Here is a 27,040-nt window from a genome sequence, read left to right as displayed (position 1 = left end):
GGAGTTTCTAAATTACATGAGGAACAATTTTATAGGAAAGAGGTGACAACATCCTGGATTTGCCAAATTTCTGCAAACACTTTTCCTTTTAAAATGAGTCTCCTGATTGCTCAGCAAAACTCTCAAAGCTGTAATATTTGGGGTTTGGATTTTTTTTTTCTCTAACTTCTCTGAATGTTTTCTTTTTCCATGATTTTTTTGGTAATAACATGGAGAAGAAAATGAAACAGTTCTAAGAAGAGTGGGAAGGGAAAGAAATGGGAAGGTGGAGAGGAAATGAAGGATTTTCAGGGGAGAGCTAACTTCTGTTTTTTGAGAACCTTCCCATAGCAGAGGATACAGACAGGGCACAGGGAGGGATCTGTGGCCACTGGCAGTTCAGCATCATTCATGGGCTGAAGCACATGAAGCCTGTGGTGACTGAGGACCTGGGGCCTTGTTTTACCCCTGTATGGATGTCTTGATTGCAAAAAGCCTGATGTTTCCCCTTGTCCTCTTATACAAAGGCCAAGAAAAATAATTGCTACAGATCATTGTAGCTCATCGCACTCATGTATGCTACGATTTCCAGAAAAAATAAACTATCTTAGAAAGGTAACACAGAATTTCAGTGTACTTAAAGGGTGTGGTTTCCTTTTGCCTCTGTCCTTGTTTGAAGTCATACTGCCATGGGCTCTGTTGTAGGGCAGCAAGTAGCTTTTTCCCCGTTGTGCTTGGATGTCTGCAGTAAATGCTGTCAGTCCTGTGGACAAACCTCATCTACATCACCGCTGAAATGATTGTTTCAGTAAACTCACTGGCAAAAGTCCCACTGACTTTAAGATACCCCATAAATCCCAAGTTTGCTGGGACAGACCAGCCTCCTGAAATGTGGCAGGAAACTCAAATATATTTTATTGACCATAAATATTTTGTTGAGATTAAAAATTAGTTAGTGCTTATTTAAAATGTATGGCTGGGACAGGTAGAATTTCATTTGTCAGAATAAACTGTGGAAGTATTTGGAGGAATGGGCAATCTCTGGAGGAAGTTGGTGGAGATAATGTGGATAAATCTGGTTCAAATGCTCTTTTTTCCTGGAAAAATGAAACAAAAAATTCTTGCAATCTGAAAACGTGTATGTTTTGTTGAATGACATACCAATGAGAAGAACTTGTCAAAGTGTGCCAGCCAAGGACCTGGGTGTCCTGGAGACAAACAGAAACAAATTGTCATCCAAGTTTTGGAATAATCCCACCCCAAACAATGCTGTCATGCAGGAATAAAATTGTTCCCTCATATGGTGAAATAAAACAGTCCCAAAGGGCTTTTTGTAAAAAAAAAAAAAAAAAAAAAAAAAAAGTGACTTTAGTCAACCAAACTGGTTGGATATAAACATAACCTGATGCCCTAGAATGATGCAGAATCCACCCACACACCTGACATGAAGGATAGTTGCTCTTAAGATTCATGATTTTCCAATCAGCTAAGTATGTCCCGTGTGTTACTGGGTGACCTTCTCTTGAAAAGTCACTTGCAGGAAAAATTGTGGCCTTGTATCTCCTCGGAAACAAATGCTGGGAGCCAGTCTTGCCAGACCTTGAGTTTCTGAAGTGGACAGTATTGTAGGATTAATTATCCGATACTTTTCCTGATTAGTGTATTTGTTATGAGTACTTCTGTTAGTGCTTCAAGGACTTAACTACAGTGTATCACAGTGTCACTTGAGTATAATTAATACTCTCTCACTGTAATTGCATAATTAAAAAGCTGTCTGGCTGCTGGTGCAGAACTCTCTGCTCTGTGGCAGCTCAGTTTTCCAGAGGCAGCTTCCCAAAAGTCCATCCCTCCCTGAAATACTTGGATATAGCACATAAACAGGTACGTTATTGGTACCCTTGCTGTGTCCACCAGGCCTTCTCTGATAATCCCTCACCTCTTGCTCTTTCATCCCCAACCTTTTGAGGTTGTCCTCTGTAGGGCCAGGAGTTGGACTCTGATCTTTGTGGGTCCCTTCTAACTTAGGATATTCTGAGCTGCCTTCTCCTGGCTGGTCTGTGTCCTGTACTCTTCCCAGGTGGAGTGCAGGCCCTTTGGGATTCAGGCAATGCAGGTCCCCTCCTTGATGGTTTCCCCAGGGCCTTTTTGCCCTGATGGTGTGACTGTACCAAGACTATACATGAGAGGGGATGGAGTCGCTGAACAATCACTACTTCATTCTCTTTAAGCTATTGGTGCTTAGAGTGAGGATTGCTCAGCTTCCCAAAGAAGATGGATAGGTGTTTATAGGCTAGTCCTGAAATGGCTGCTGGCAGGAAGGGGTTAAATTCCTTTTTATTCATAATGTGCTTTTGAAACAAAACTTCATGACCTGGCTTTTTTTTCCCCCTTTCTTCTTTTTTTTTTTTTTTCAAGTGATTACACTTTGCTGCATTATAAGGGAGTGAATGCATTTGCGTCTCAGGACCGTACTCTACCAGATACTGACATGTTCAACATCTCCTGTGGCTTACCAAACACATCAGGGATGTGGACCTCCCTCTGTTTTCTCATTATGCCAAATAATGAAATGTGGAAATAATTCTAATCCTTTCTTCTGGTTGTGCTGTACCTCTGAAAATATGATAAACTCAATCCAATTAAAAGTCATTACCTCTACAAGGCTCAGTCTCTATCTATAACCTTTGTTTTATAATTCACTCTGTTATCTGTCTTCATTATAATTTGGTAGAATGGTCATCTTTTATTACTGCTTTCTGTTGGAAAGAGGCATGTGATTTCCAGTGCTACTTTGTGACATATCTCAGTTTAAAACAGTAAAGGTCTACTAATGAGTAAAAAGAAGTTCAGTTACACTGATTTATTACACTGAGATAAAGTTTCATTTGTGTTGATTATAATACTGTAGGTTTAAGTAAATGTTCTAATTTTAAAATGTTCTTTTGCAGTAATAGTTTTTCACTGTTGCAGGGACTGCTAAAGTGCATTACCTTTTTTGTCTTACCCCAGCCGATACAGATTTAGTTAATTTTGTTCCTAGTTAGTATTTTCTCTTTATAAGTGGCTGATCTCTCTAATTCACGTTTAACCTTCCTGTCCTTAGTTTTTTTCCTGAGCATGTTGGCTTCTTGTGCCATGTCACTGTGAGAATATGTCATGTTTACCATTATGGCAATTGAACAACGAACAAAAGCTGGTTCCTCTAATCCATTTTCCTCCTTTAGCAGTGACCAGTACCCAGGGCTCAAAATTTCAAAGTAGATTTTTTTTTTTCTTCTTTTTCCTTGGGTCTACTCCATATAGAGAGTCATGAAGGGCATTAGTGAGTACATGTTAGCTGCTGCAGCTCCCTTCAGTTGAAATATTTTACTAAGATACAAATTTAAGCTATTAGTTAGAGTTTTAGCAGGCTTTGGGCTGCCTCCCAGCTGCTGTGGATCTCTCTAGGCTCCTTGCTAGCTGCAGATCTGGCTCTCAGTATATCAAATCCTACAGCTGGCATTTCCCTCTTCTCTTACCCCCCACTCCGTGTAACCCAGGAAAGGTTTTGAAAGTCAAATATATATATTTATTCCATTGAGGAAACTTTATCAACCAGCACCAAAGTTTATTGGCACTAGCTAGTGATATAATGGGTAGTTTAAACCCTGCTAACTGCGAATAATTTTTCAGCAGTGTTTATGATTGCAGTAGACTCTAACAGACCAGAAGTACAGATAACATAAATATTTCTACCAGAGATGATTGTACTGGAACTATAAATAAAATTAGACTTAACTTGTAAATAAATTCAGTGTGTGCCAGCCAACATTTATAATCCTTTGTTGCTGCATGTAGTACAGTAATTTATATGGAAAGTGCACAGGAACACAAGCAGCCAAATTTTGCTTTCCAGTTGTGCAGGTGCAACTTCCCCCGACATCAAGGAGAGCAGCTCCTGTGCAAATGAAAGTAGAGTTTGACCCGTAGTCTCTCAGTGCTGGACCCTAATTAAAAGCCAGCGTCTGGTCCACATCAGATGCTTTTGACTGTGTTACTCAATTAGACATGAATGACACTAGACAGAGCACCAAAAGCTACTACTTATTGTAGGGGCTGATGGTGAGAATTGCCAGAGACGACGGGCAGGTCCTTACACAGTTACTGTATTATAAATTTGCTGGTCTAATACCAACACTTGGCAAAGCTGAAGTTATCCTCTCCTAAAGACCTGATGCTCTTGAGCGTCCTCAACTTCTTTTCTCACTTGCCTGTGGACAGATTTCTCTCAAGTGCTCGGTGCTCATCCTACCATTGGGAGCTCACTTTGCTCCCAGTCTGAGCCGTCTGCTTCAGAGTTCTTTTCTGCAGACACTGTAATTTAGGAAGCAAAAGCTGCTTCCCGTGCAAGGAAGGTTTTTAATTTGTCTTGTGCATTATCTGCGCTGTTGTTACTGATGTATATCTTGCTATGAGCTCAGGCAGAAGCCACCAGCAGCCTGGAGCCCTTTGCCCGGGGCGCTCCAGTGGTGCCCCCAGCTGAGCTCCCTTTGTGTTTCATGTAGATTCTGCTGCCCGTGGTGCAGCACCGCAGGAAGTTGGTGATTTGGGTACTTCGGGCCCAAAGCTGTGCTCAGGCCGCCTCGAGCTGCCTTTTTCTCCTGCCTTTGTCTGCGCAGCTTTTCCTACAACTCCCTCTTCTGCCGGCATGCAGAAGGGTTTGCTCCTCGCGGCTCAGCACTGAGGTGTGGGAGGCAAATGCCCTCCGTGATCAGCAGTGTCACGAGCACGAAGGGAAGGCTGAAATCTGGGCACCACATTTTCCTCTAATTTTGTCACATTAGTGTCAATCTGAGGAAATTCAAGTAACTTTGGCAAAGTCCAGGGCAGACACTGATCTAGTTTATTCCTTGGTGGAAGTCTAAAATAATTACTTTAGATTTAAGAGTTGTGTAAGAGAAATCAGAATCTGGCCTTTGGGGCCACCACAAGGGTGCTTTGGTCCCCCTTGCTCTCACTGCGTGGTCCATGAGCATGGTTTTCAGGGCTGGACCTTTTGAGTGTGTTCAGGGCAGCTTTAGTTTTCTCATACTTGTATTAGGGTCAAGTAACACAAATATGCAAAATCCCCATGTGTTTGAAGGCTAATGATTGTGAAAGTATTTTTCCTTTGTAATTGAAGTAATGATTCAGAACAACTTTAAGTGCTGTGTTTATCTCTAAAAGTGCTTTTAATCTCTTTTGTTGTACAATGGAACTTGCTATTTGTAAAACAGTGTTTCTGTCCCATGCTTTATGATTTTTACCTAACTGGGAATTACTAGCTCTAGTCTGTTTAGAATCTAATCTCACTTGATTAGGTCTGTCTGATGCTTTTGACAATGGGGTCCTGCCTGGGGCCCCCAGACTGTGTTACAACACAGATAATAATAAATAATTGTCACTAGGTCCAGCTCCACAGAACAGTTCTGTGAATAGGGAGCGGCACAAACCAGTTTCAGGTACGTTAACTGATAAAGTGTTCAAGTAGAGTAATGTAGCTCTTGGCTAGAGTCCCTCCTGTGCCTGGAGATAGTAACCCAATCTCTGCATGTTTCTAAAGCTAAGGATCCTTCTCTGCTTCTCCTCTGGCCCCCTCTGAGTCATGACCACCTGGTGTGGACTGTCAGGTGGCTCCCATTTCCTTCACCACTGGCTGTGTGTTCCTTTTGGAGCTAATGGGTTTTCTTCTCTTAATTTTCTGCTTTTCTTGACCTCCCGTGTTCTAGACTGATGTGGATATATTTTGTAATCAATCAGTCTCTGCCTGTAACAGGTTTTTTTTTCCTTTAATACTTGTTCAAACAGAAATTCAGATAAAGGTGTCCATTTGTATGCAACAGGAAATGCCTGTCTCCTTTTCAGATATCCATGCAAATACTCCAGGCTGATTTCCTCTGCACTGAATAGTAATGCTAGGTCAAACAAATGTAAATTCTCGCTGGTCTCTTTGAAGGATCTGATTCAGGACTTTGTGACACATTCAGGTACACCCTTACCTTAGACAGGAGAAAGGGATTAATTCACCTGATCCTACTATGCTCCCTAAAGCCCTCATTAATGCATCCTCCCCGAAGGCTTGTATCAGGGATGATCAATAAAGCTCATGGAGCTCAAAGCTTCTGACGTGTGATGGAATTCTCCCATCAAATAGTTAGTTCTCCTGGTGTCTAATCTTTGGGACTAGGGGTCATCTTTCTCACCTTTGAGAAGTTGCAGGCATGAAACTGTGTGTCTCTTCTCATTGCAAAGAGCCACTTCCACATTTATCTCAGCTCTTACTTTATCCTGCTCAGAAGGTGATGGCATTCTGAAGTAGGCTCTCTAGATGCCTTTGCTTTCAGCCTACCTCTTTCATCTGGAGTAATCAGCCATCCAGTTTATGATTAAGTCACTGGTGGCCACGTGGATGAATCCAAGTGCAGAGAACTGGATTTCACTGAATCACAGAATATGCCAAGTTGGAGGCACCCACAAGGATCATCAAGTCCAACTCCTGGCCTGAGAGTGTCGTCCAAATGCTCCTTGAACTCTGTCAGCCTTGGTGCTGTGACCACTTCTCTGGGTAGCCTATTTCAGTGTCCAAACATCCTTTGAGTGAAGAACCCTTTACTAATATCCAACCTAAACCTCCTCTGACACAGCTTCAGGCCATTCCCCAGGTCCTGTAACTGGTCACCACAGAGAAGAGATTAGTGTTTGCCCCTCCTGATGTGCTAGAGTGTTTATCAGTCAACAGTCACTTTGGGAATGTATATCCTCAGGCACAATTTGCTTGAAGAAAGAGTGGGTGGTCTGTATGGATGTGTTTCTGCTTGTTATGGGTGGTTTGACTCTGCAGATCTGGGTGTAGACTTGATCCTTGGAGGACTTCGTGTGAAGTTTGAGTTTAAGACTGCCCTGAAACACTGATAAATGTAACAGTCTAGCACGTCTGCTCAACGTGAGATGCCATCATGTGGCGTTTCAGCTGCACAAAGTCACAGTCTCACTGAGCATGTGGCCCAGTGTGCTCTGACAGCAGCACGTCTTTGCCTCGCTCGCAGCCACAGCCAGGGGAAAGTGGTTTGGGTTGTGTTCAGCAACCTCTGCCTCTCTGTCATTAGTGCCTCTCACCTAATTGCTCTTGGAGAGGAAGAGCATGCTGAAACTGCTAAGAAACATCCTGGTGGAAGGAAGTCCTCTCCTCTTCCCAGCCATGCACAGGAGGCCTCTCAGTCTCAGTGACCCCAGACCCCACAGTTACAGAGGTGGCTTTGGCACTTTGCTCTTCCATCCTCATCAGGCACCTCCCCAGCACATGGCCATGTGGACTCTTTCTTGCTGGCATGCAAGGTTTTGTCAAAAGTGCAAACCCAGGTGTCCACCCTGGTCTTTTAGTAGCAATTAACCTTTCCTCCTGGGTTTCCTTTGAAGCTTGCTCATGTTTTTATTGTAAAGTAGCGGTGAAGAACTTTATGGAGACTAACATCTAAGCTTCCACACTACCTAATCTCATCTCTTCCCTTATCAGGGGCCTCATTTCTTATTTCATCCTGTTTCTAGTGGGGATAATTATTGGAATTTAAAGAAGCCATCTTGAATTTCAAAACTGCAGAGCTATCTATGTGAATGATTTGCAGTTCACTGTGAAAATGATGCTTATCAGCAAAGTCCCTGGGTTTAATCCTAACCTTACAAAGGTTTTCTATCAGTCAATATCCTATGATTTTGCTGGAAGCCCCTCTGATCCATGTGGGTGTAAATTTTAAGGGGAAAAGTCACACACCCTTTGAAAATTAGGCCCAGACCCTTGGTTCATGTACATTGATTTTAATATAGCTCCTTATATCATGAATTTCACAAATATGTCTTAGCGGTCTTTCCATCTCTTGCTCGGTCATAATTCAACTCTGTGTTTATTTTGAGGTTTAAAAATTTTTTTTCTAGAAAACATTGCTATTTCAGACAAAGTCTATTTCAGTAATCTGTTCTACCCACACTGTTAGAGCTTTGGGGCATACAGGCCTATTATACTTTCCAGAGCTTTCAAGCTGAAAGCCAGTGTTTAACGACGACATCGGGTGTGGCTGCTGGAAATCAAAGGAGGCACAATAGACCCAGCAAACGGACTTGTCTCCCTGCCAGGCTTCCAGAGGCCAATTTATCAGCTGCAGGTTTGACCCTATATGGCTAAAAACGAGCGTAGCCAGAATGACTGAGATAAGTATAACCGAGGCCTTTGAGTCTGAGAAAGAGAAATTAAACTGGACTGTCCCCGGGGGAGAAGAAACATCTGTAAAGCTGTGCTTGCTAAATGTTTAAGGCTTGGCTTGTGCTGGCTCATGGGCAGGCGCTGCTGGCAAGTGGGGCTGAGGAAGGTGCCTTTGAGAAAGGCACAGAGCAGGTCATTGCTTGCTGTGACTTAATTTGTTTGGCTGAGGATTTCTCTGTTATTTGGTGGAGGAGAGTTGACTGTGGGACACAAGGAGAACCTTGGTTTTATGGGACACTGCTCGTCGGGACAGGGAAAACCACAGTGACTGTGTGAGATAGGCTTTTTAAGGAGTTTGAGTGTCAGGCACCCAGCTGTCATGGAAAATCAGTGGAATTTAGATGGCTGAAGATTTTATCCCCCAGACCCCCCTTCCAGTGAGCCATGTGCTTATCATCATCCAGATCACTTTCCTTGAGCGATTTCTCTTCCTGCACCCCATGTGTATACATGGATTGGAGTTTTTTTATCCCTGTTTCAAAACCAGCTGAAGTCTTTTAGGCAGGACTGCAATCTAAACAGCTGGGGGAAGACATCTGAATAGGAGCGAGCCTGCCCTGGCTGCATACAACACTGCTGCCAGCATGTGAAGTCAGGGACCATATGGGAGTTTTGGGGGTGCTCAGGAGGTGTGGATGAACCTCTGTCATCCATCCCACCATGCTGGAGCAGAGCTGTGTTTGGGGGCAGCAGCAGTGCCATGATGTAAGAGATGGCTCCTAGTGTGGTTGTCTCAGAGCAGAGCGAAGTGAGTGGTGGCATCCAGGTGGAGCTGTGTCTCTATCCTTTCCATGTAATTTTTCCTCTTCCTTGAAGTCCAGGATGAGTGTTGCTGTGGGCAGGAAAGCATGGCAATGGGCTCATAAGTGGTAGGCACAGAGTAAGCTCTCTGCGCTGGTTCTTTGATGAGCCCTTGAGCATCTTTGCCGAACTCTGCACCACTGCATTACGACAGGATGGCAGGATATGGCAAGATTTCTGCACCATAAGCAATGGAAAATCCCTCTGTGTGTCCTTCTCAGCTAAATAGTGGAGTCAGTCATGATTTTCTAGTTCTCAGAGTGCCAGGTATTAGAAAAGTGACAAACTAATCAATATTGGGTTCAATTGTTAAAGTGCAGGCAGAGTCTGCCAAACCAGAGGCCGAGGGAACGGGTAGCTGAACTTTCTTGTGACATGTATGAGGTCATAGCCAGTGCCACATAAAAGAAAGAAAAACAGTTCATGGCTGTGAATAAATTGCTCACAGATGAAGAATCCAGTTTGCCAGTCCTGTGATGGGAGCAATCTATTCCAATGATTTGTTATGTCCCAGTGTTTGTCTTAGGCAGTACCAGAAGCATGAAAGTACAGATATAAAACTGTGAGATAATATGTAACAAAGATGTGAGAGACAATGGGCTATGACCAGTTTCCAGTGGAAAAGGCATACGGTGCTAATCTACCATGGATAGTTTCTTAAATGAGCAAGAAATTGAAAGAACATTTTAAAGTTTCCTGTTTCTTCACTGAAACATAGTCGTTCTGAGTGCCAAGCCCAGCGTAACGATTTAATTTCTGGGCCAACCACATTATGCAAATCTCCTCATGCTCAGGTCTTAAATACCCGATCTCTCAGTTTCAGTCCTTGGAGAAAAGTATTCTCACCTCCTATTTAGGTTTGAATTAAGTGGAATGAGTTCTTGTGTGTATAAAAAGCGAATAACATTAATAAAGTTAAATGAATGTAAATAATTAAGAAGTTTTCTTGGTTAGTTGGTCTTTTTGCTCCTTTTGCATGTGTTATTGGGCTGAGCACTGTATTGCTGGTACAGCTAAAGCCTTTGCTGAAGTAACTCAGTTTTTTTACTAAAAGGAATTTACAATCAGTCTTACATTTTGTGCTGTCAAAACCAGTGAGTTTTTCTTTTTTAGTTTTTGTTTGCTGGCTAAGCCCCAGAGATGAAGGTTTTTTTATTGTGTTTTGGATCTGCCCCAGGTTTTTTTTCAACTGTAAGAGGAGAAGGTTCATGTTCTCTATAAGGTGCTGCTTGGATCCTGAGCTTATTTTAGACCATTGCATTTCTTGGAGGTCAATGGTAAGACACTGATTTACATCAGCTGAAGCTCTTGCCAGGAGTTGTGTGGTAGGCTGGATCCTTTCCTCCAAAGACTAATTGGAGGCCATCAAACTTAATTTTGGCTACTTTAGGTTCAGTCTGTCTCTCTGAAAGACCAGTAAAGCTTTCCTGCTTTTCACTTCTCTTAGATTTCAGTTGTAACATGCAATGCTGGCTTTCAATTGTGATTTCAAAGCGTATGCGACGCGAAGCGCCGTATCCGGACCGGGCTGGACAATGGGTGTGCCTGCCTATACATCTGTATGTAATTCCCTCGCTTGGGCTCAGTGATGCAAACCACTTTTGATGTCAGGAATATTGAGAAACCCTGTGTACCCCCAGGCCTACACTAGAGAAAAGGCTCATGTCCTTCCAGGGTGAGGCTCTGCTGCAGGATTCATGATTGATGAAGGTGCCGCCCGCCTACCAAACCGTCCTCTCCGTTTTGTGTGCGCAGGCTGAAATGGTTTCGTATGCAAAATCTGTCAGGATATTTCAAATCCTACTGTTTGGCTTTCTTTTCCAGGTGATGAATGTTTGTATGAGAGCTTTCCTGAACTTCCCTTGGAGGAAGCGCCAGAAGCTGATGGAGAGGCTGCAAATGTTCAGTGTCCAACATCCATCAGCATCCAAGAGCCGTCTTCTCCAGCAACCTCCAGCGAAACTTTCACGCCAAAGGAGAGCTCTCCTTACAAGGCTCCAATATACATTCCCGATGACATTCCCATTCCTTCAGAGTTTGAGCTCCGAGAATCCAACATTCCTGGAGCAGGATTAGGGATATGGACCAAAAGGAAGATTGAAGCAGGGGAAAAATTTGGCCCTTTTGTGGGAGAGCAGCGGCCACACCTCAAAGATCCCAGTTACGGTTGGGAGGTAAGATGCTGAACTCTCTTTTGTTCTGTTGAGTTCTTGTGTGTCTATAAACATTATTATTTGCAGAATTTGAGTCTGATCCTGCAGCAGCCAGAGCATATTTGTGTGTACCAACTGCTTTGTGGCCTTTTGGGGCTTTCTGCATGGAGACAAGTGTCAACTGAAAGAGGAAAAAAGGAATTAATATTGCTCTTCATGCACAAAATCTGTCTGGTTGGATGTTGGCAAGTGATGCATTGTTGGAACATTTCTGTACCATTTTTAGTTTATTCTCGAATAGTCCTGCAGTATGTTTGTGGGTGAGGGATTTGCAAAAGTCATTGCACTTTAGGTTTGAAAAGAAACTGGGTGCTGCTTTCAGGGTATCATTTTCACTTTCTGTCAATGATGATTAGAATAACCCTAAAATGCAGTGTTGTGTGGCTAAATTGAAGGACCTTGTGCTGCTTGGGGACCTCAAAAGCTGAGGGGTTGATCCTGCTTCCATTTAACTTAATGGGAATTTTGCCATTCACTTGGTGAAGTATGTTTGGATGGTGGCGTTAGACCCAGCACACTGGAGGATGATGTGATTCATGTTACTTCTGCAGACACTCTGGGAAATGTTGTTTTTCCTGGGGGAGCTCAGGGACTCCTTTGGCGAGTACTGGGGTTGGCTTCTGCTTTCCCTGCCTTTGGGGACAGCGTGTTTTCCTCACTGTGATATCACTGTGGATCTGGCTGAGCTGCTGGTCCATGGTCAGGTCAGGGACTTAAACATCATGTGGTGTATGTTGCTGTTGTGTTATGAGGTAACAAATGTTCTTGCGTGGTTTTATTCATAGTTTTAACAATGTGCTGTAGGAACAGAGCTTAATCTCAGTTTTCCATCTGTACGTTTCCTTTGGTTTCTGATAAGGGGAGCAGTGCAGAGTTTGCATGGCTCTCCAGGGGCACGGCTGACCTCTGGAGAGATGGGAGTTCATTTTCCCAGGAAAAATGGAGTTCTGCCGTGGAGCAGAGCCTTGCAGATATGGCGGAAATGGGGGTTTGATTTGCTCTTAACTGTCTATAAACACTCAGTGAGTTCATTCCCAACTTTCCATCCAGTTGTTTAAACTCTTGTGAGACCTGTGACAATATGACAGAATAGTGTCAAGAGAAATTATAGACTTGGCAGCACTCTATCGAGTTAACAGACTCTGATGCAATATAATTGCTAGTGAGAAATCTTTATTATTTGAAAAAGGCACCAGGAAACCATAAAATCTGACCTTTAACCACACCACAATTAAGTTCAGATATTGATAATAGAAGCTGAAGCAAAACTGTTGAGATATGGCTGTACCTGCAGGTTTAACATATTCCAAAACTAGGGTATTTTAGACTGGACCCTCAAGTGTTGTAGTGCAGGATAACCCCACTAAAACTGAGGGAAACCCATCTTGATTTTCACATTCTCAGATGTGGATAATATGCTATGATATTACTCATTTTCCTGCTTGAAATATTTAGGATATTGGAGCCTAAGTTATCCAGACAAGAAATTAATATCTTGATAGTGCTGGAAGCCCAGCTGGCAGACTGAATCCCTTTCAAGCTGCAGGACTTGTGCCATTTGAATAGTGTTATATATTTGGGACAGCTGGGGGAAGCTATTGAAAAGCTTTTGGAGCAAAATCACACAAAATCAACAGTCAGGTCCCTCTGCAATTTTGTCACTCAGCATTCTGTGGTGCCCAGGGGAGCTTGAAACAGAATATTTTTCCAACAAGTGGGTTTAAATACTTTTTTTGTAGCTGAAGGGAGACAAAGAAATGTTGGTTACCAGAGTTTACACAGTGAGTAAAACGGCACATGGTGGTTAGGGCTAAAGGATGGATGAGAGGGAGTGGGTAGTGCTGCAGAAGACTTTCCTGATGCCCATTCCTGCCCAGGTGCTCATTATCACACTCCTCTGGAATCCACTACTGTCTTGGGCTTGTGCCTTGGAGTATAAAAGGGGGAAAGAAGCTGTTACTGGTGTGTGGACTGAAGCAATACTAAAGGCAGTGTGGGATAGTGAGGGGAAAGGTGTCATTTATTGAGGTTTAAGTATGGTCTTGGAAATTTAAGCTTTTCTGGGGGTCTTGTTTTCTGCTTAAAAGGGCACTCTTGGAAAACAGGGCATTTGTCCAGCCAGGTGCCAGTAAGTCAGTTGACAAATGAGAATTCATTCTGCTGTTGCTGATATCAAGGTGAAATTTCTTTGTTGATCTTCAGTGGAGGAAGGATGCAACCAAAATGTCTGTATGGCACTGACTGTGGGTTTAAGTGACTTTGTGGTACAAGAGGTTTTAAAAATCTTTCTTTCCACAATGATACTTACTTGATGAGTGAATTGCACTGATGTAGATTCTGTCACAGTATTCTCTTATGTTTGATTACATATAATTCCTAGAATAGTTCATGGTGCTGTAGAGGTCAGCTGTGTCTGGAGGCTTCAAAAAGTGAGGTGTGCCAACCTGCTCACACTGGTCCCACAGGCCAAAGAAGGTGTTTTGCTGTGTCCTGGCTTACTCCTTTCTTCATCTTGTATGTGAGGTGCTCCAAGAAATACATAGTGGGGTTGCAGCATTGCTAATGCTTGTGTACTTACTTAATTCTCCTGAGTAGACTCCCTTGTGGCTGCAGAGAGAATGATTAAGTTATTGGAAAAATCAATCTTTCCATTTTATCTGAGTTTAAGGTGAAAAGCCGAATGTACAGTGGTGTTTGGCTTTCAGAGATGGTGAAGGAAGACTCTCTTTTTGAGAAAATATTAACATAAACATAGTAATATAGCTTTGGAAGAAAAGCTGAGCATCTTCCTCAGCCTTTTTTTGATGCTGCCTATATTATTGATTTTACTATGAAATATTTGCTCTTTTTTTTGCAGTTGTTTAGGATTGCTGGGCAGCGTAGAGTCTTACACTAGGAAATTTTAAACTAAAATCCTACTTGCACATTGGAGGGAAGAGTTTACAGCCACACACATATTTGGACATAACTGCATTTTTGGAAAGGACATTTTTATTCTCTTGCAAAGGTTGTCATAGTTTTGGGTATTTCCAGCTGTGGAATACTTCTGACTTCCAGTTTTTCTGACTGATATCCATCTGAGTTGATACTGGGATTAGCCTGTAGTGGTTGAGAGGGAAGTGGAAACTGTAGGACTGGTGCTGTTAAATTTTGCAGCCAGGCAGTTGATGATAAAGAAAAATTTGCTGCAGAAGGCTGAGGAATTTCATGGAGCCTGTTCCTATGTTCTCCTGTAGCAAGTCTCCCTGTGGCATCGATGCAGAGTTTTGCCAGAGCAAGCCCGAGAAAACAATGTCTATTGTGTCCATTTATACAGTTCAGCCATAAAACACGCTCTGGGACAAAGAGAATTTGTTGTGATATAGTTGTGCTTGGGTCATGATTAGAGTGCTGTAGATCGGTTTAAATGAAAAGCCATAAATTTGAATTTTATCTCATTTTGCGGGCCTGGAGCTGAGCATTATCTAATCAGGTATTGGTTAACTAAAGTACAAATCGAACAGGGGGTCACCGGACAGGGGGAAAGGTTGAGCTTTTTTGCAGTTTGTCACGGAGGTTTTAGTATTTGCCGGCAGCCCGAACATCCGAGGGGGTCGGGAGGCTGTTGCTCGGTGGTTGTTTGAAAAGGGAAAATTGACTGCTGCCTAATCAACAAAGAAAACAAGCTTTTAAGGGATGGCAGTAATTTTTATTTTTTTTTTTTTTTTTAAACAAAAGCAAGGGAATGCAAATTTAGTTGATTTCATCGTGGTTCATGCCCCGCTATGAAAAACAACTGGGAGAGTGTTTCAAAGCAAGCCCTTGACTGGGTCACCAAAGCTCAGGCACCTTCCTTCGACCGGCACCTTCCGGAGGACGTAGAGCATCCAAATTCAGGTCTCTCACTGCTATTGCAAACTCAAAGTCTCTCATTCATAAGAACAAATTCTTCCCAGCTCTTTTTATCCCAAACTTTTATTTCTTTACTAGGAGGGCAAAACCAGGAGCAATAAACTCTTATAAATCAAACCTGTCACAGAAGTAAAAAAATATTTTAGAGCTTTATAAAGCAGCATATAATCTGTTTATAGAGCAGAGTATATTTTCCTGTCATGCCAGTGAGGCTGAAAAACAGCTCATATTTGGTAGAGTATGCTTGAGCTGATGCTATGACTTCTAAATTGAAATTAGGAGGCCATTTGGCTATTTATTTATGTCTCCTCTAACATTTTTGATGTGAGTCCTTGGAGAAAATGGCACAGCTTCCTAAAAATTGTTCTGAAGTACAGGCTTTCCACTAGTTTGTAGGGACTGGAATAGTTGCAATTTGAAGCTTTAATTCTGCACTCTTTGGCTTTATTTTGGCAGCTCTAAAAATCAGATTTAGGTTTATCTGAGATTCTGGGGTCTGAGAGATGTACCATCTCTCTCTGAAAATTAAATAATAAGTTACAAAATGTAAAGGCTTTTAGAGATGAAATCTAATTTATGTGCTCCCAAATCTGACTTGTAGCACCTAAACCAATAGCTTGGTTTTCTTAGCATCCGAAAACTTCTAATCAATGGGAGTTATCAGCTGATTCTTTATGTATAGATGATAGCCCCGATTTTTGGGTCCTCCTTTGGAAAAATAGATGTCAGAATGTCAAAAGCAGAATATTTTTTAATTTATTTTTTAAAATATAAACACGGCAAAAAGTATCATCTAAATAACTTCACATGGGATCCACACATCTTAAAAAAGTTAGGCTGTTCTTATTAAACAATGGCAGTGCTGAGGGAAATGACTCCCTTGTAGTCAGTGAAATCACTCAGGGAGAGAACAGTAGATAATGTCTTTTTCAAAAAGGAAAAATAAAAGGAACAAAGACTTCATCACTTCTGAATATTTTCTTTGGGATATGGAGTGTGTCCTAGTGTTAAATAAAAAAAAACCTTTATTTTCTGCTGTTGTCTGACACTTTCACACTGCCCTGACTTTTACAGACCAAATCTTGGCTTTTTCTTGAGTTGTTTTGAACAGTATTAATGTGCAAAACAGCTCCACACTTGACCAGGTGGTTAGAAAGCAGGGAAGTATAATACAGATTCCTTACCTATGTTTTCTTCTTGCACATGAACCTCAGCAGTAGAGACTCCAGGGATTTTTGCAAAATTATTATTGAAGCTAAAGCAGGAATAAGGATGTGGACTATTCTGTTATTTGGAATTAAAAAGGAATGATTTGTTTTATAGTGGGAGGTGGGGCTGCTTTTTGATCAATACAAGACCAACCCAGTTTTGCAGAGAGTGTGTTCTCCCCCAGATCAACAGATCATCCCCTTCTGGCAGCTGCAGGTGGGGGTGACATCCTTACCTCGTCTTCAGCAAATAGGTGATGTTTTATCCCATTTGGAGCTCAGCTTTGCAAGGCATAGAGCGCTCTGGCTGAGATCCAATAAAGCACTTAGGCACGGGCTTATCATCAACAGGATTACCCAGGTGTTTGAGTTAAGCACGTGCTTAGCTGCTGTGTTAAGCTCTCAGTGAGGGACACAGTGTTCAGTGCACATAGGATGGAGTTCATACCGTATATCTTGCCTGGGGTGAGTGTGCACGAGGGTGCTCCAGACAGCCCCTCCAAAGCTGTGTACAAAAAGGACATTTCTTATGGTGCTGTGAGTGTTACCAGCCAGAATTCTTCTGTTGTTTGCATCTGGGTCTTGTGGTGAGGCTGTGACTGAGTCAGACACTGCTGCAGCAGCAATGGGAGGCCTGTAGAAGGGCAGACAGATGCTTTGTGAGCAGAGCTTTGGTCCAAGAGTCCGTGTCAGCTCTGCACCCCAACCAGCCCCTGCCTGTTATCACCAGCGTTCTCCCTGCTCGGAGAACAGGCACTTTATCATTGCAAATGAGCAAACATCAGGTCCTTGAATAGCGAGGTATGAGCAGGTGGACTTGTCATTCAGTTTGAATTAAATATATTGATGGCAAAGGAAAGCTGTTGGTCCTTTGGGTTGTTCCATGTGGATGGAAAGGGTTAGCACAGGGGGATCATGCAGCATTAGCCCACTGTTCTCTTTCCTCAGCTATTCTTTACTTCCACTCTTCAGTTCTCCTAATTCTTTGATTAACATGATTAAGCAGACTCTTGCATCATGAGGTTGGTGGGATTTGATGCTCTGGTTTTTTTTGGACAAAGACCACAACCCTCCTTTGCTAAGGCAAACCTGTTACTCGCTGGAAGGGAAGCACTAACAAGATCTGCAGAGCTCCCTCTTCAGCTGCCTGGGTGAACTATTCTCAGAAAACATTCAAAACGGTATCACACAAGGTAGCTGAGAGGCTGTAGTGGTTGCCAGCCCTCTGTCCTGAGCCATCTCTAGCACTGGGGCTCCTGCTCATGGGGCTGAGCCAACCCAATGTCTACGTGGCAACAGCTTCAGGAAGAGGCTTTTGTCCAAAGCAGGAGATTGAGCAGGTGTTGGTGTGGCACAGCTGTAAAACCTCACAAAAACTTTTGTCTCAATTAAACCTGGAATGGTTTGTGTAGAATTGACTGTCTCTCCACCCCCAGTGGATGCTCCACTGTGTCCTTGACCTTGAGGGCAGGAAATTGCACATTTCATGGCACAGTCTAAAGCCACAGAAACCTCTCTGTAGGTCTGTGTATGTGTTCCCCACAAAGCCACTGAGGTTTTAAATTTAATCAGGAGGAGCATTAACTCCCAAGGGAAGCAGAGTGAAACCATAAGGGCCAAGTGGAGTTAGAAATGGGATGGGGAGAAGGAAGTTTTATCTTCTTCAGTGCAGAACTGAGGGGATGTTTCAGGAATTTGTATTTCTCTCCAAAACAAAGTGGTTGTTATTTATTTAAACACCACCAAGGTAGATTTTATTTGAGCTCAGTAACACTCTGTTGAAGCAGGTAATAGCATTAAATTAACAGAGATAAAAGCTGACACTGGAGTAGATTTGTGAGATTATTAAAATATGAAGAAAAAAAATTGAGATATGCCAAATGTCACTTTAAAAGCCAAACACGGTAAATTGAATTTAGCCATTAAGAAAGAAAACAGCAGAAAGAAAAATAAAAAATATTAAACTGAAGAGAATAATAATTGCATCTAATAGAACTGACAAACAATCATAATTCTTCCCATTAAATAAAAATGTTATAAAAAATTTATTATGAAATGCCACATTATGCAAGCCAGGATTCAAAGATGAGTTCTTTGCATTAAGTACAGTAGATGCCATTAAGGAAAACAGTCAATATGTCACTAAGCCACGGCCTGTAAAATTAAATTGATTTGGTAAATGTAAGTAAGATAGATCTGTTTGCTTTCATCATCAATTTTGAGTGGGTGAACAGGTGATGTCACCAACCTGGGAGCGATAAAGATGCAGGACCATCTGGAAAGCTTTGTGATGGATGGGCAACTGCTTTTGGATAGTGACAGTGCTGTGGTACTTTGTCACTTGGGATGCAGTACTTAATAACTTTTCAATACCATCATAATAAATTTCACTGCCTTATTAATATAGAAATGGTGAGTTATTACTGTGATGGCTATTGTAAATAACGAGAGATGCAGCTGTCAGGAGCTGATTGTTTGGGCATGTTTCTTTAAGCAACACAGTTGACTTGGGATAATCAACGTATGTCTATACCAGCAGAGTTTATTGCTCTTGTCAAAAGAAAAAGCGGCATTATTCAAAAATTATATGAAGTCCATAATAAACAAGTTTAATATATTATCAGACTTTTCCTATAAGTTTCCTAACACGGAACAATAAATCACTTTTAATAATGCCTTTCCGTGTACAATAATATCCTTATGCTGTAATAATGTCCTTTCCTAACTATTCACCAAACAGAACTTCTGAAAAACAGAAGGGTATCTCGCACTCATCAGAACACTTACAAAATTAAATCTCCCTATTTCATTAAAAGGCTACTTCTGATATAAAGCTGATGGGCTCTAGCTGCGTCTTTCTTTTTTATTTTAATTGAACAGATGTAGTTAAAAGTAATCTACGACAAAGAAATACAGACAAAATTATAACCATGTGTCCCTGAACACCGGCAGGAAAGAGCATCTGTGGGTGTTTTATGAAAGCCCAGCGCTGCTCCGTGACATTGCTGCTAATGTCATCGGTCTGAGGACTGGAGAGAAACAAAATGCATAGATAGCTGTTAGCAGAAGATGAATTACCAGATCAATCATTTAGCACCATTCAGTGTATTACACCATTGTTCCCTGGGAAGATAATTAAATCAATGATGTCTTTCTTATTTGTGTAAAGAGGCACGAACTTGTAAAGAATATCCAAACCTCCTCAAACATATTATTACTGGATTTTTTTTTTTTTTGTTTAAGCCCTACTGACTTTGCCTTTCAGGCTCTAGCTTTGTCCCTCTTTTCAATTAAATGTCTCTCCACCATTTCTATGACTGCTGAAAAGAGAGCCAGCAGTCTATTAACAGGCAATAAAGTTCAGGAAGCCTAAGACTAGTTTCTTGGGTCAGAGGTGAAAATTGCATACTAAATGAAACAAAGGTGTGTCTTGATGGCTCAACAAGCAGTGGAGAGACGAGGATACATGTGGGCAGGAGGAGATGGTCATCATTAAACAGAAGCAAATGAAGGCAGGAGTTGGTGTATGGCAAAATGGTTATTAACCCAGATGAACACATGCACTTCAGAGGATACAGAGCTGAGGTTTGGCATTTAAACCACCACGTGGTTTAACCATATTATTGCAATCTGGGCATTTGGTCTAATAAAGACATTGCAAAACTTTAAAAATGAAACAAAAAGCCCAAATCTTGCTTGCTAGAAGCCTGCAGATTGGGATGTGTTCATCAGAATGGCACAAAATTATATTTATTTGGAAGTGAAAAAAAAGAAAGCAGTAATTAGCTAATAGGGTATTTCTACCCCAGAGAGTATTAATACAGAGTTTAAGTGTCGTGACAGCCCTCATGTTTCCTGGCTGAATGGTAGGTGGTGCACGCAGGAGTGAGGACAGAGGTTGTCATAATCCAGCCCTACTTTATGTGATCGTGCTAACTTTGGCACGTACAGTATTCATTAATTTGGAAAAAAATACAAACGTTAAGTAGCCCTTCCTTTTAAAGTCCAGACCTCACGTTTAGTGTGGAAAGACGTAAAAGATCCCACAAAAAGCATAACATTTCATCAGGTGAAGCCTACGGCGTAAGGGGGCTCTTGTGTATAGTGGGTTTCCCAAACTGTTGTTCTTAGTCTTAACTTGATGAAGTGTATTGGCAACATGCACCGAGCTGGCTCTTGACATGCTGTTTTGGAGACCTGGTGTGGAGCTGTTCAGGATTTCCAAGAGGAGCCTTCAGTGCCCTCCTATCTCCTCGAAATGGCCTCATGTGGCAAACGGGCTTTCTAAAAGTGTAGCTATTGGCTACGTGGGTATTTTATTAAAAAATAAATCTGAATATTAATGTTTTCTGAGAGATTTGTGGTCACGGTATTTCTGTTGCTTACAGCAGCAGGCATTTCAAAACCATGGCAATGATGTTGATTTTGTGCAAAAAAAATGTAAAACTCTCCTGGAGGGGAAAAGGGAAGTTTGGGGATGGGAAAGCTTCAGTATTACTGCATTTACGGAAAACATTCTGTAAAGCCAAATTTTAAGTAGTCCTCTAGTAATAACCTCTAAATAAGCCGAAATTTGCATGTGAACATGAAAAAGGTGATTTTTCTTGCTAGTCTTAACTTGACATCTAGCTATATGGAATAGCTATCTATGTGTGTAGGCACTGAACTGAGTAGTCAGCAAGGAGGAGAGGAAATAGTCTTTCTGTCCTTTAATGCTAAAACCAGAAACAATCCTACCAAACCCTCTTTGCAGAGAAAGAAGGTGCTGATGCCCGGGGAGCGCAGCGATGTGCTGCAGTGCCTTACCATGCCCTTTGAAATACACCTTTTCTTTTGTACAGAGAACAGTCTCTTACCATTTTGCCCCAGTTCAGGCTGTGTGAAAAGGCCTTTTTGCTTATTTGTTTGAAGACCTGTGGTCTCAGAATGCATTTTCACTTACCTGCTGACTTCTCTTGACTTCGTTCATCACAGTTCTCCTCCTTCATAACTACTGCTGCTGTCCTCCACATCACCCCAAAACTTTGCACTCTACTGGGATCTTTGTTAAGCCTTGTGAAAACACCTGTAATTTCCTTCTTCCCAGCATCTTCCAAATCTTTTGTAAGTCCCATCCATCTTTGGCACTTATAACTGGCCCTCATCATCCTCACGTTACTTCTCAGCAGGTCAGTGCCATAATAGTTGCCTTTGCCTCGGGCACTGGCTGTGTACACAATTTGCTAACCAGGCCCTGGTTGCCTTTTAGTGCCTGCATATATTCTGGTTTTCTGCTGCACCCTTTCCTATCTCAGCCCTCCTCATCTCAACACATCAGTGTCCCTCAGTTGATTCAGGCTCAGGGCTTCCCTGCTCTTGGAGGCACGGTCTGCTCATCTCTTCCCACAAACTCTTCCCTCTGTTGGCATATCACCACTTCTACCCCTTGCCAAAGCATCTCAATCCTTACCAGTACATGGCCCTGCTATTTCCTTTCAAAAGTCAATTTTCTCATATCATGCCCCCAGTTTGATGGCTGGCATTGTTGCCAAAAGGCAGCATCTAGACTTCTGTCCTCAAAGCCTGATGTGAGCAAAGCTGAATAAAACATGTGTTTTAGGCTGAAATAGCGATTCCCTGATTTCACAATAGTTTAAATAATTATTTTAAAATTATGACTTTAACAGAAGCTGCTGTGTGTGTAAAGAAACTCTTGTGGCAGGGATTTGGCTTGGAAAGGGTGACTTGTTTGACATTTGCATTCAAATACTTTTGTGCTTCTGGAGCATTTTTAGGACTGGACTATCTGCTCCCACCACCCATGGCAACAATGCACAAGTGGAAGATGAAAATTCTGGGTTTCAGCCCCAGCATTCCTGAATAAAATTTAGCTGATTGCAACAGTATCATTTTGGGTGTGATTTTTAGTGGGTCTGAGTTTGAATAGGTTTTAGAATAGGTGCTTGAGCAGCTTTTGTCCCCATGCTAATGCCCCCGCAGCAGTGGGAGTCAGGAGGAGTGAAATGATGACCTGAAATAGCAGACGGCTCCAAACAGAGCTGGATTAATGTGAAATGGGGCCCTGGTCCCATCCAGCCAGGAAGCTTCAGCCAGCCTGGAGGTGCCTGTGCCATATCCCATCCAGGATCTCCCCCATCAAACCCAAGGCCACCGAGCCCCCCATCCTTCCACAGCACAGAAATCCCCCAAAGGGGTCTCCAGCAGCCCTGAGAGGACCATGAGCTGTGTGCCAGGCCAAACATGAAATAGCAGGGGGATTAAAACCCAATTTGCCCATATTTGGACAGACTTTATATAATTTTTTTTTACGTGACAAATGCATTTGATGTGTTTGGAAAACTTGGTAGTAGCATTCCTCCTCCTGTGATATTGCTGGGCTCCCTCTATAATGCTGAAGAAGAAGAAGAAAAAAAGCCACAGTGTTGGGAATTATAAATAATTTGATGCAACAGGTTTAAGTTACCATTTTTGTGGTGAAAAGAAAAGCTTAGCATGATCCAGATTTTCCTTGGTTTCCTCCCATTCTGCTGAGAAGCAGAGGTATTCACATTTCTTTGTCTAACAGTTTTATAATGTCTTAAGAGATTAACAGTGAGCATGAATGAGGGGCTGAGGATTAGACGACAAAAAGCCCGAGCCGTCCACTACCTTGTTTGCACATTTTACATTTTTCAGCATTGCCGGGCAAGTATAGAAACTAAGGAAAGATAATAAGGACCAGAGTCCCAAAAGTGTTTAGTGATTCAAAAAAATTCAGATGCCATGTCAGAACTGACAGAATGATGGAGCATTATGTGGCAGGACCCACTTTTTTGTCTTAGGGTAAGCTCTTGCCCTGAGTGAATGCAGATGTTATCGCAGGATCCCAGACAGACAGTCAGTGAAATGTGACAAGCTGTCAGCAAAGTTACACTACATTGAGTTTGCTAAAATATCCCAAAGCTTTATACATGGCTTTATATATATATATATATATATATAAAACTCTTAGCTCAATCAATTGGGAGAGGGGGAAAAATCCTGATTACAGTAACCTTTCCAGTCGGGAATCCTTTGAATGGCTCAGACGTGGCTATAAAAGTTTTTTAAGAGTAGGGGAAAATTATCATCTGAAGTATTTGGACAGATACGTTGGCATCAGTAGGATTTCTGAAGGCAAAGCCCATGCATGGTAAGGCTGTTAACCACATGTCATACTGTGTCAGTCATTCCTCGAATGATTTGGGTATTTACCCCTGTGAAATGCTTAGTCAAATCAGCAATAACAGCCAGCAGAAGTGAACCCTACCAGTACTCAGCTTGGCTTTCTCTTTAGCAGGGTATCAGCTTCAAAACAGGGCAGTTATAAGTAATTATAATTCCTTTACTGTTTTTTTTTCTAACCTCAAAATTAGATGCAAACAAGCTGGTAAAATTGCAAACTAGAGGGTAAAAAAGAATGAAAAGTGAACTTATTAAAATACGCTCAGAAAATAAAAATATATGACAGGGCAAATCAATGCAAATGATCTGAATTCAAATGCTCTGAAGTAATAACGAGGTTCAGAAAATGACTTTTGTTTTGAGTTTCGGGTCTGCAAGAGATATTTGATTTGTAAATATTGTAACAAGATATATACGCTTTTAAAATTTTGAGTAGAAAAAGAAGGGCCCCATTCTGCATAACTCAAAATATTTAACTTTCAGGGAATGTGCAGGGAAGTGATATTATTTATATCCCAATGCACTTCCAGAACTGTGCTTGCTGTTTTCTTCTTTTAATACTTCATTATGTAGAAAATATAAATATATACTGGCAAACTCAAATATTTTTACACATGCAATTGATTTTCACTTTTGAATTAGGACTGAGTCAGATTCAAGCCTTTAAATAATTAGAGGACAGGGAGCATAAAATGCTGATGGTTTCAATTTATTTCACAGCTTTATTTTAAAGGTATATCTTCTTATACAGACTAGTAGGTTTTGATTTGAAAATGTTAAAAGCTAATTACGTATCTTTTTGGTAAGTAGTTATATGTATCACTTCCAGGAACCCCTTAATAGTCTGTATTCTTGTCTTATTACTGTTAGCTTAAGCCTAAATCTAATGAGAAGGCTGTTTATAGTGGCACAAACTAATATATTTTGCTAGAATATGAGTTGCAGTACACTTGTTCTCCTCGAAGCAGAGCAGAATAATGCGTGTGATTTACAATCAATTTAGGTCTCCTTTGGAATAAGATGATCTTGCATTATTTGTTTCCATACACTGAAAATATTAATTTATTTCTAGAAGCAGGGGAGAAAGGGAAACGTAGCCAGCCCCAGCCACAATTTAGTGCAATTTGTGTTACAACAAAATGAATTACCAGCCGACACAACAACCTCCCAGATTCGGAAAAATGGAATGCAAAGACACTGAGGAGATAACATCTCACACAGTATTTTTGCAAAAAAACCCCAAAACCAAAACCCCTGAAGTAAACAATCCACCTAAATTATGCATATGGAGGAAATGATTGAGAATATGTTTAGCTGGTAATCGCACTCATGCCGAAGTTTTAAATTTCATCTGTCTGCTCAGATCTATTGTGATCCATTAAGTGGCTTCCTTTTTTTCTGACAAATTGAATGCTGCAACTGCAAGGAGCTCTTTTGTTCTTTTAATTCAGTCAGCATGGAAATGATTTTCTCATTTCAGGCCCTTTTCTGTCCTCTCTTCATTGTGTCAATAAAATAGAGTTGTGCAGAGCTGCTCTAATCAGCTTAGAGTGCTAATTCATTGCACTGGGATGCTATCTGGGTCCGGCTACAGGTGGGCACTATAAGGGGTCAGTCTCCAGGGGAGTCTAATTGTGTCTCTCTTGGGTCTTGTTTGCAGAATAACTGAAATCTCAAACCCTGGCTTAAGAAAGGAAGGGAAAATGCACAAACACAGGCATACAGGAGCACGCACCGTCCCCAGATGCGCCACTCGGTCTTGAAGTTGTTTCTGTTTTGACACCAGGGGAGGGAATGCTTTAGTTTAGTGGCAAAAGATTAATAAGAAACTTTGCAGATCAGTTTTAAAATTTATGTAGGAATGTGTTCATTTTGATATATAAGTGTGCAAGCGGGAAATGAATGCCGTGGTGCCTGTGAGAGGTTTTGGGGGAATCTCACCTCTAAATTTTTGAGGCTTTTAAAAGGCTAATGAAAAAAAAGAAAATGCATTGTCAAACTAACAAATCCTCTCTGCATGTGCCAGGGGTTGTCTTGAGCAAGCTTTTTGCCAGGGCATGAGGGTACATAGGGTGTGAGGAATCTGCCCAGTGCTGAGAAGCCAAGGAAATCCTCAGGGAAGAAAGGCAGGGAACCCCTGTGCCCCTGTCCCACTCCACTGCCTGATCCCCATGGCAGCCCCTTCCTCCAGGTGTGGAGAGGCTGTACTAACAGCAGGAGGGGAGGTTTTCTGCTGGAGAGACTTCGGGTCTTATGTTGGGTTATGTTGGAGAACTGATTAGGAAAGAGGATAAGTGTGAGGGGAATGGAAACCTCGTGTTTGCCTTCTGTCCCAGTATTGCACAGTTTGGCCTCAGAACTGTCCCTGACACAAGACAAGCAGACTCCAGGCTTTGCTGCTTCAGTTTTTTAATAGAAGTATGTGTGTTTACCACCAACAAAAAAAACCCACAAAAACTGAGAAAAGAGGCACTGATAGTGAGAGGGGTAGGGAATTCCCAATGGCATCTCCTGTCTCTTGCCACCTTGTCCCGGTGCAGGGGGTGTGGGGGCACTTTCCCTGGGCTTTGCCATTGTCTCTGCCAGCTCTGCACCCTCAGGGCAGCCCTGGTACCTCTTCCATCAGGGACTGAGCAGAAAGAGCCCAAATTTCCCAGGCAGACTTGGTAGGTGCTGCCAAATATCTTCCTGAAGCAAGGCCAGCAACCCCAGCACATCTCTGCTCCTAGCACTTGCAAAGCAAGCCAACAGAGACGGGTATAGATGAATTACAGGTCTCCTACCAAAAATTTCTCATCACCTTAAAGATGTCAGATAAACTCTGGCACACCTTACTGGGGAGGAAGGGCACAGCTTGTGGCAGAGCAGCCAGCGACTGCGGAAAGAAAAATGCGGTAAAAGTGGTAAAGAAAACTGAGCAAATCATAAATTTCCTTAATAGCATAGCAACAGGTAGAAGGAAGTGTATTTGGACAGCATTTTGTTTTTACATTAGCATGGAATTTTTCCCACAGAATGCATTTCCCTTGCCTGCAGTTGCTCATGTAAAAAATGGGCACTTTTTGGAATTGAAAAAATCTCAGTCCCAAAAAAACCAAAAATGTATCTCCTAGCCTCTTCTTCCCTCCATGTGACTGAGGTTCTCACTTGTTTACGTGTAGGAAAAGCAGACATGTTATGCCTGTGGCATGTGGCCCTGGGGCAGGGGCAACTCCTCTCCTGGAGCACGGGGGTTTTGGGGAACAGGGATGTGACAAAGTCTCCCGAAAGTTGGTGTGCTTTCTGCAGAGAAGCCAGTGGTGACTCAGAAACTATTTCAAAGCAAAATGGGCTCTACAGGGCATCAAAGCCACGTCCTTGGCTGCTTCCATGACTGCAGTCCTCTTTCACTCCAGACTCAACCTGATTTGAGTTTGGGCAGGACTGTTCCCCGCCGGTGGATTTCCTATGGGAGCGATAAGCTGTCGCTCTAT

The 27,040-nt window shown here is 42.1% G+C and overlaps 1 protein-coding gene across 6 annotated transcripts in view; it reads left to right on the top strand.

Annotated features, from left to right (window-relative positions):
- Positions 1-27,040, top strand: part of MECOM (MDS1 and EVI1 complex locus) — a 333,266-nt gene that overhangs the window by 136,771 nt on the left and 169,455 nt on the right. For all 6 annotated transcript variants that reach the window (XM_064665804.1, XM_064665803.1, XM_064665806.1 and 3 more), the window contains exon 2: positions 10,877-11,226. In XM_064665804.1, the coding sequence (XP_064521874.1) occupies positions 10,877-11,226 (350 nt within the window). The remainder of the gene's footprint in view (positions 1-10,876; positions 11,227-27,040) is intronic.

Source organism: Pseudopipra pipra, chromosome 10, assembly GCF_036250125.1.
Source record: "Pseudopipra pipra isolate bDixPip1 chromosome 10, bDixPip1.hap1, whole genome shotgun sequence".
In the NCBI taxonomy this organism is placed as follows: domain Eukaryota; kingdom Metazoa; phylum Chordata; class Aves; order Passeriformes; family Pipridae; genus Pseudopipra; species Pseudopipra pipra.
Note: the sequence above shows the minus strand (reverse complement) of the source record. Positions and strands in the feature narration are given on the sequence as shown.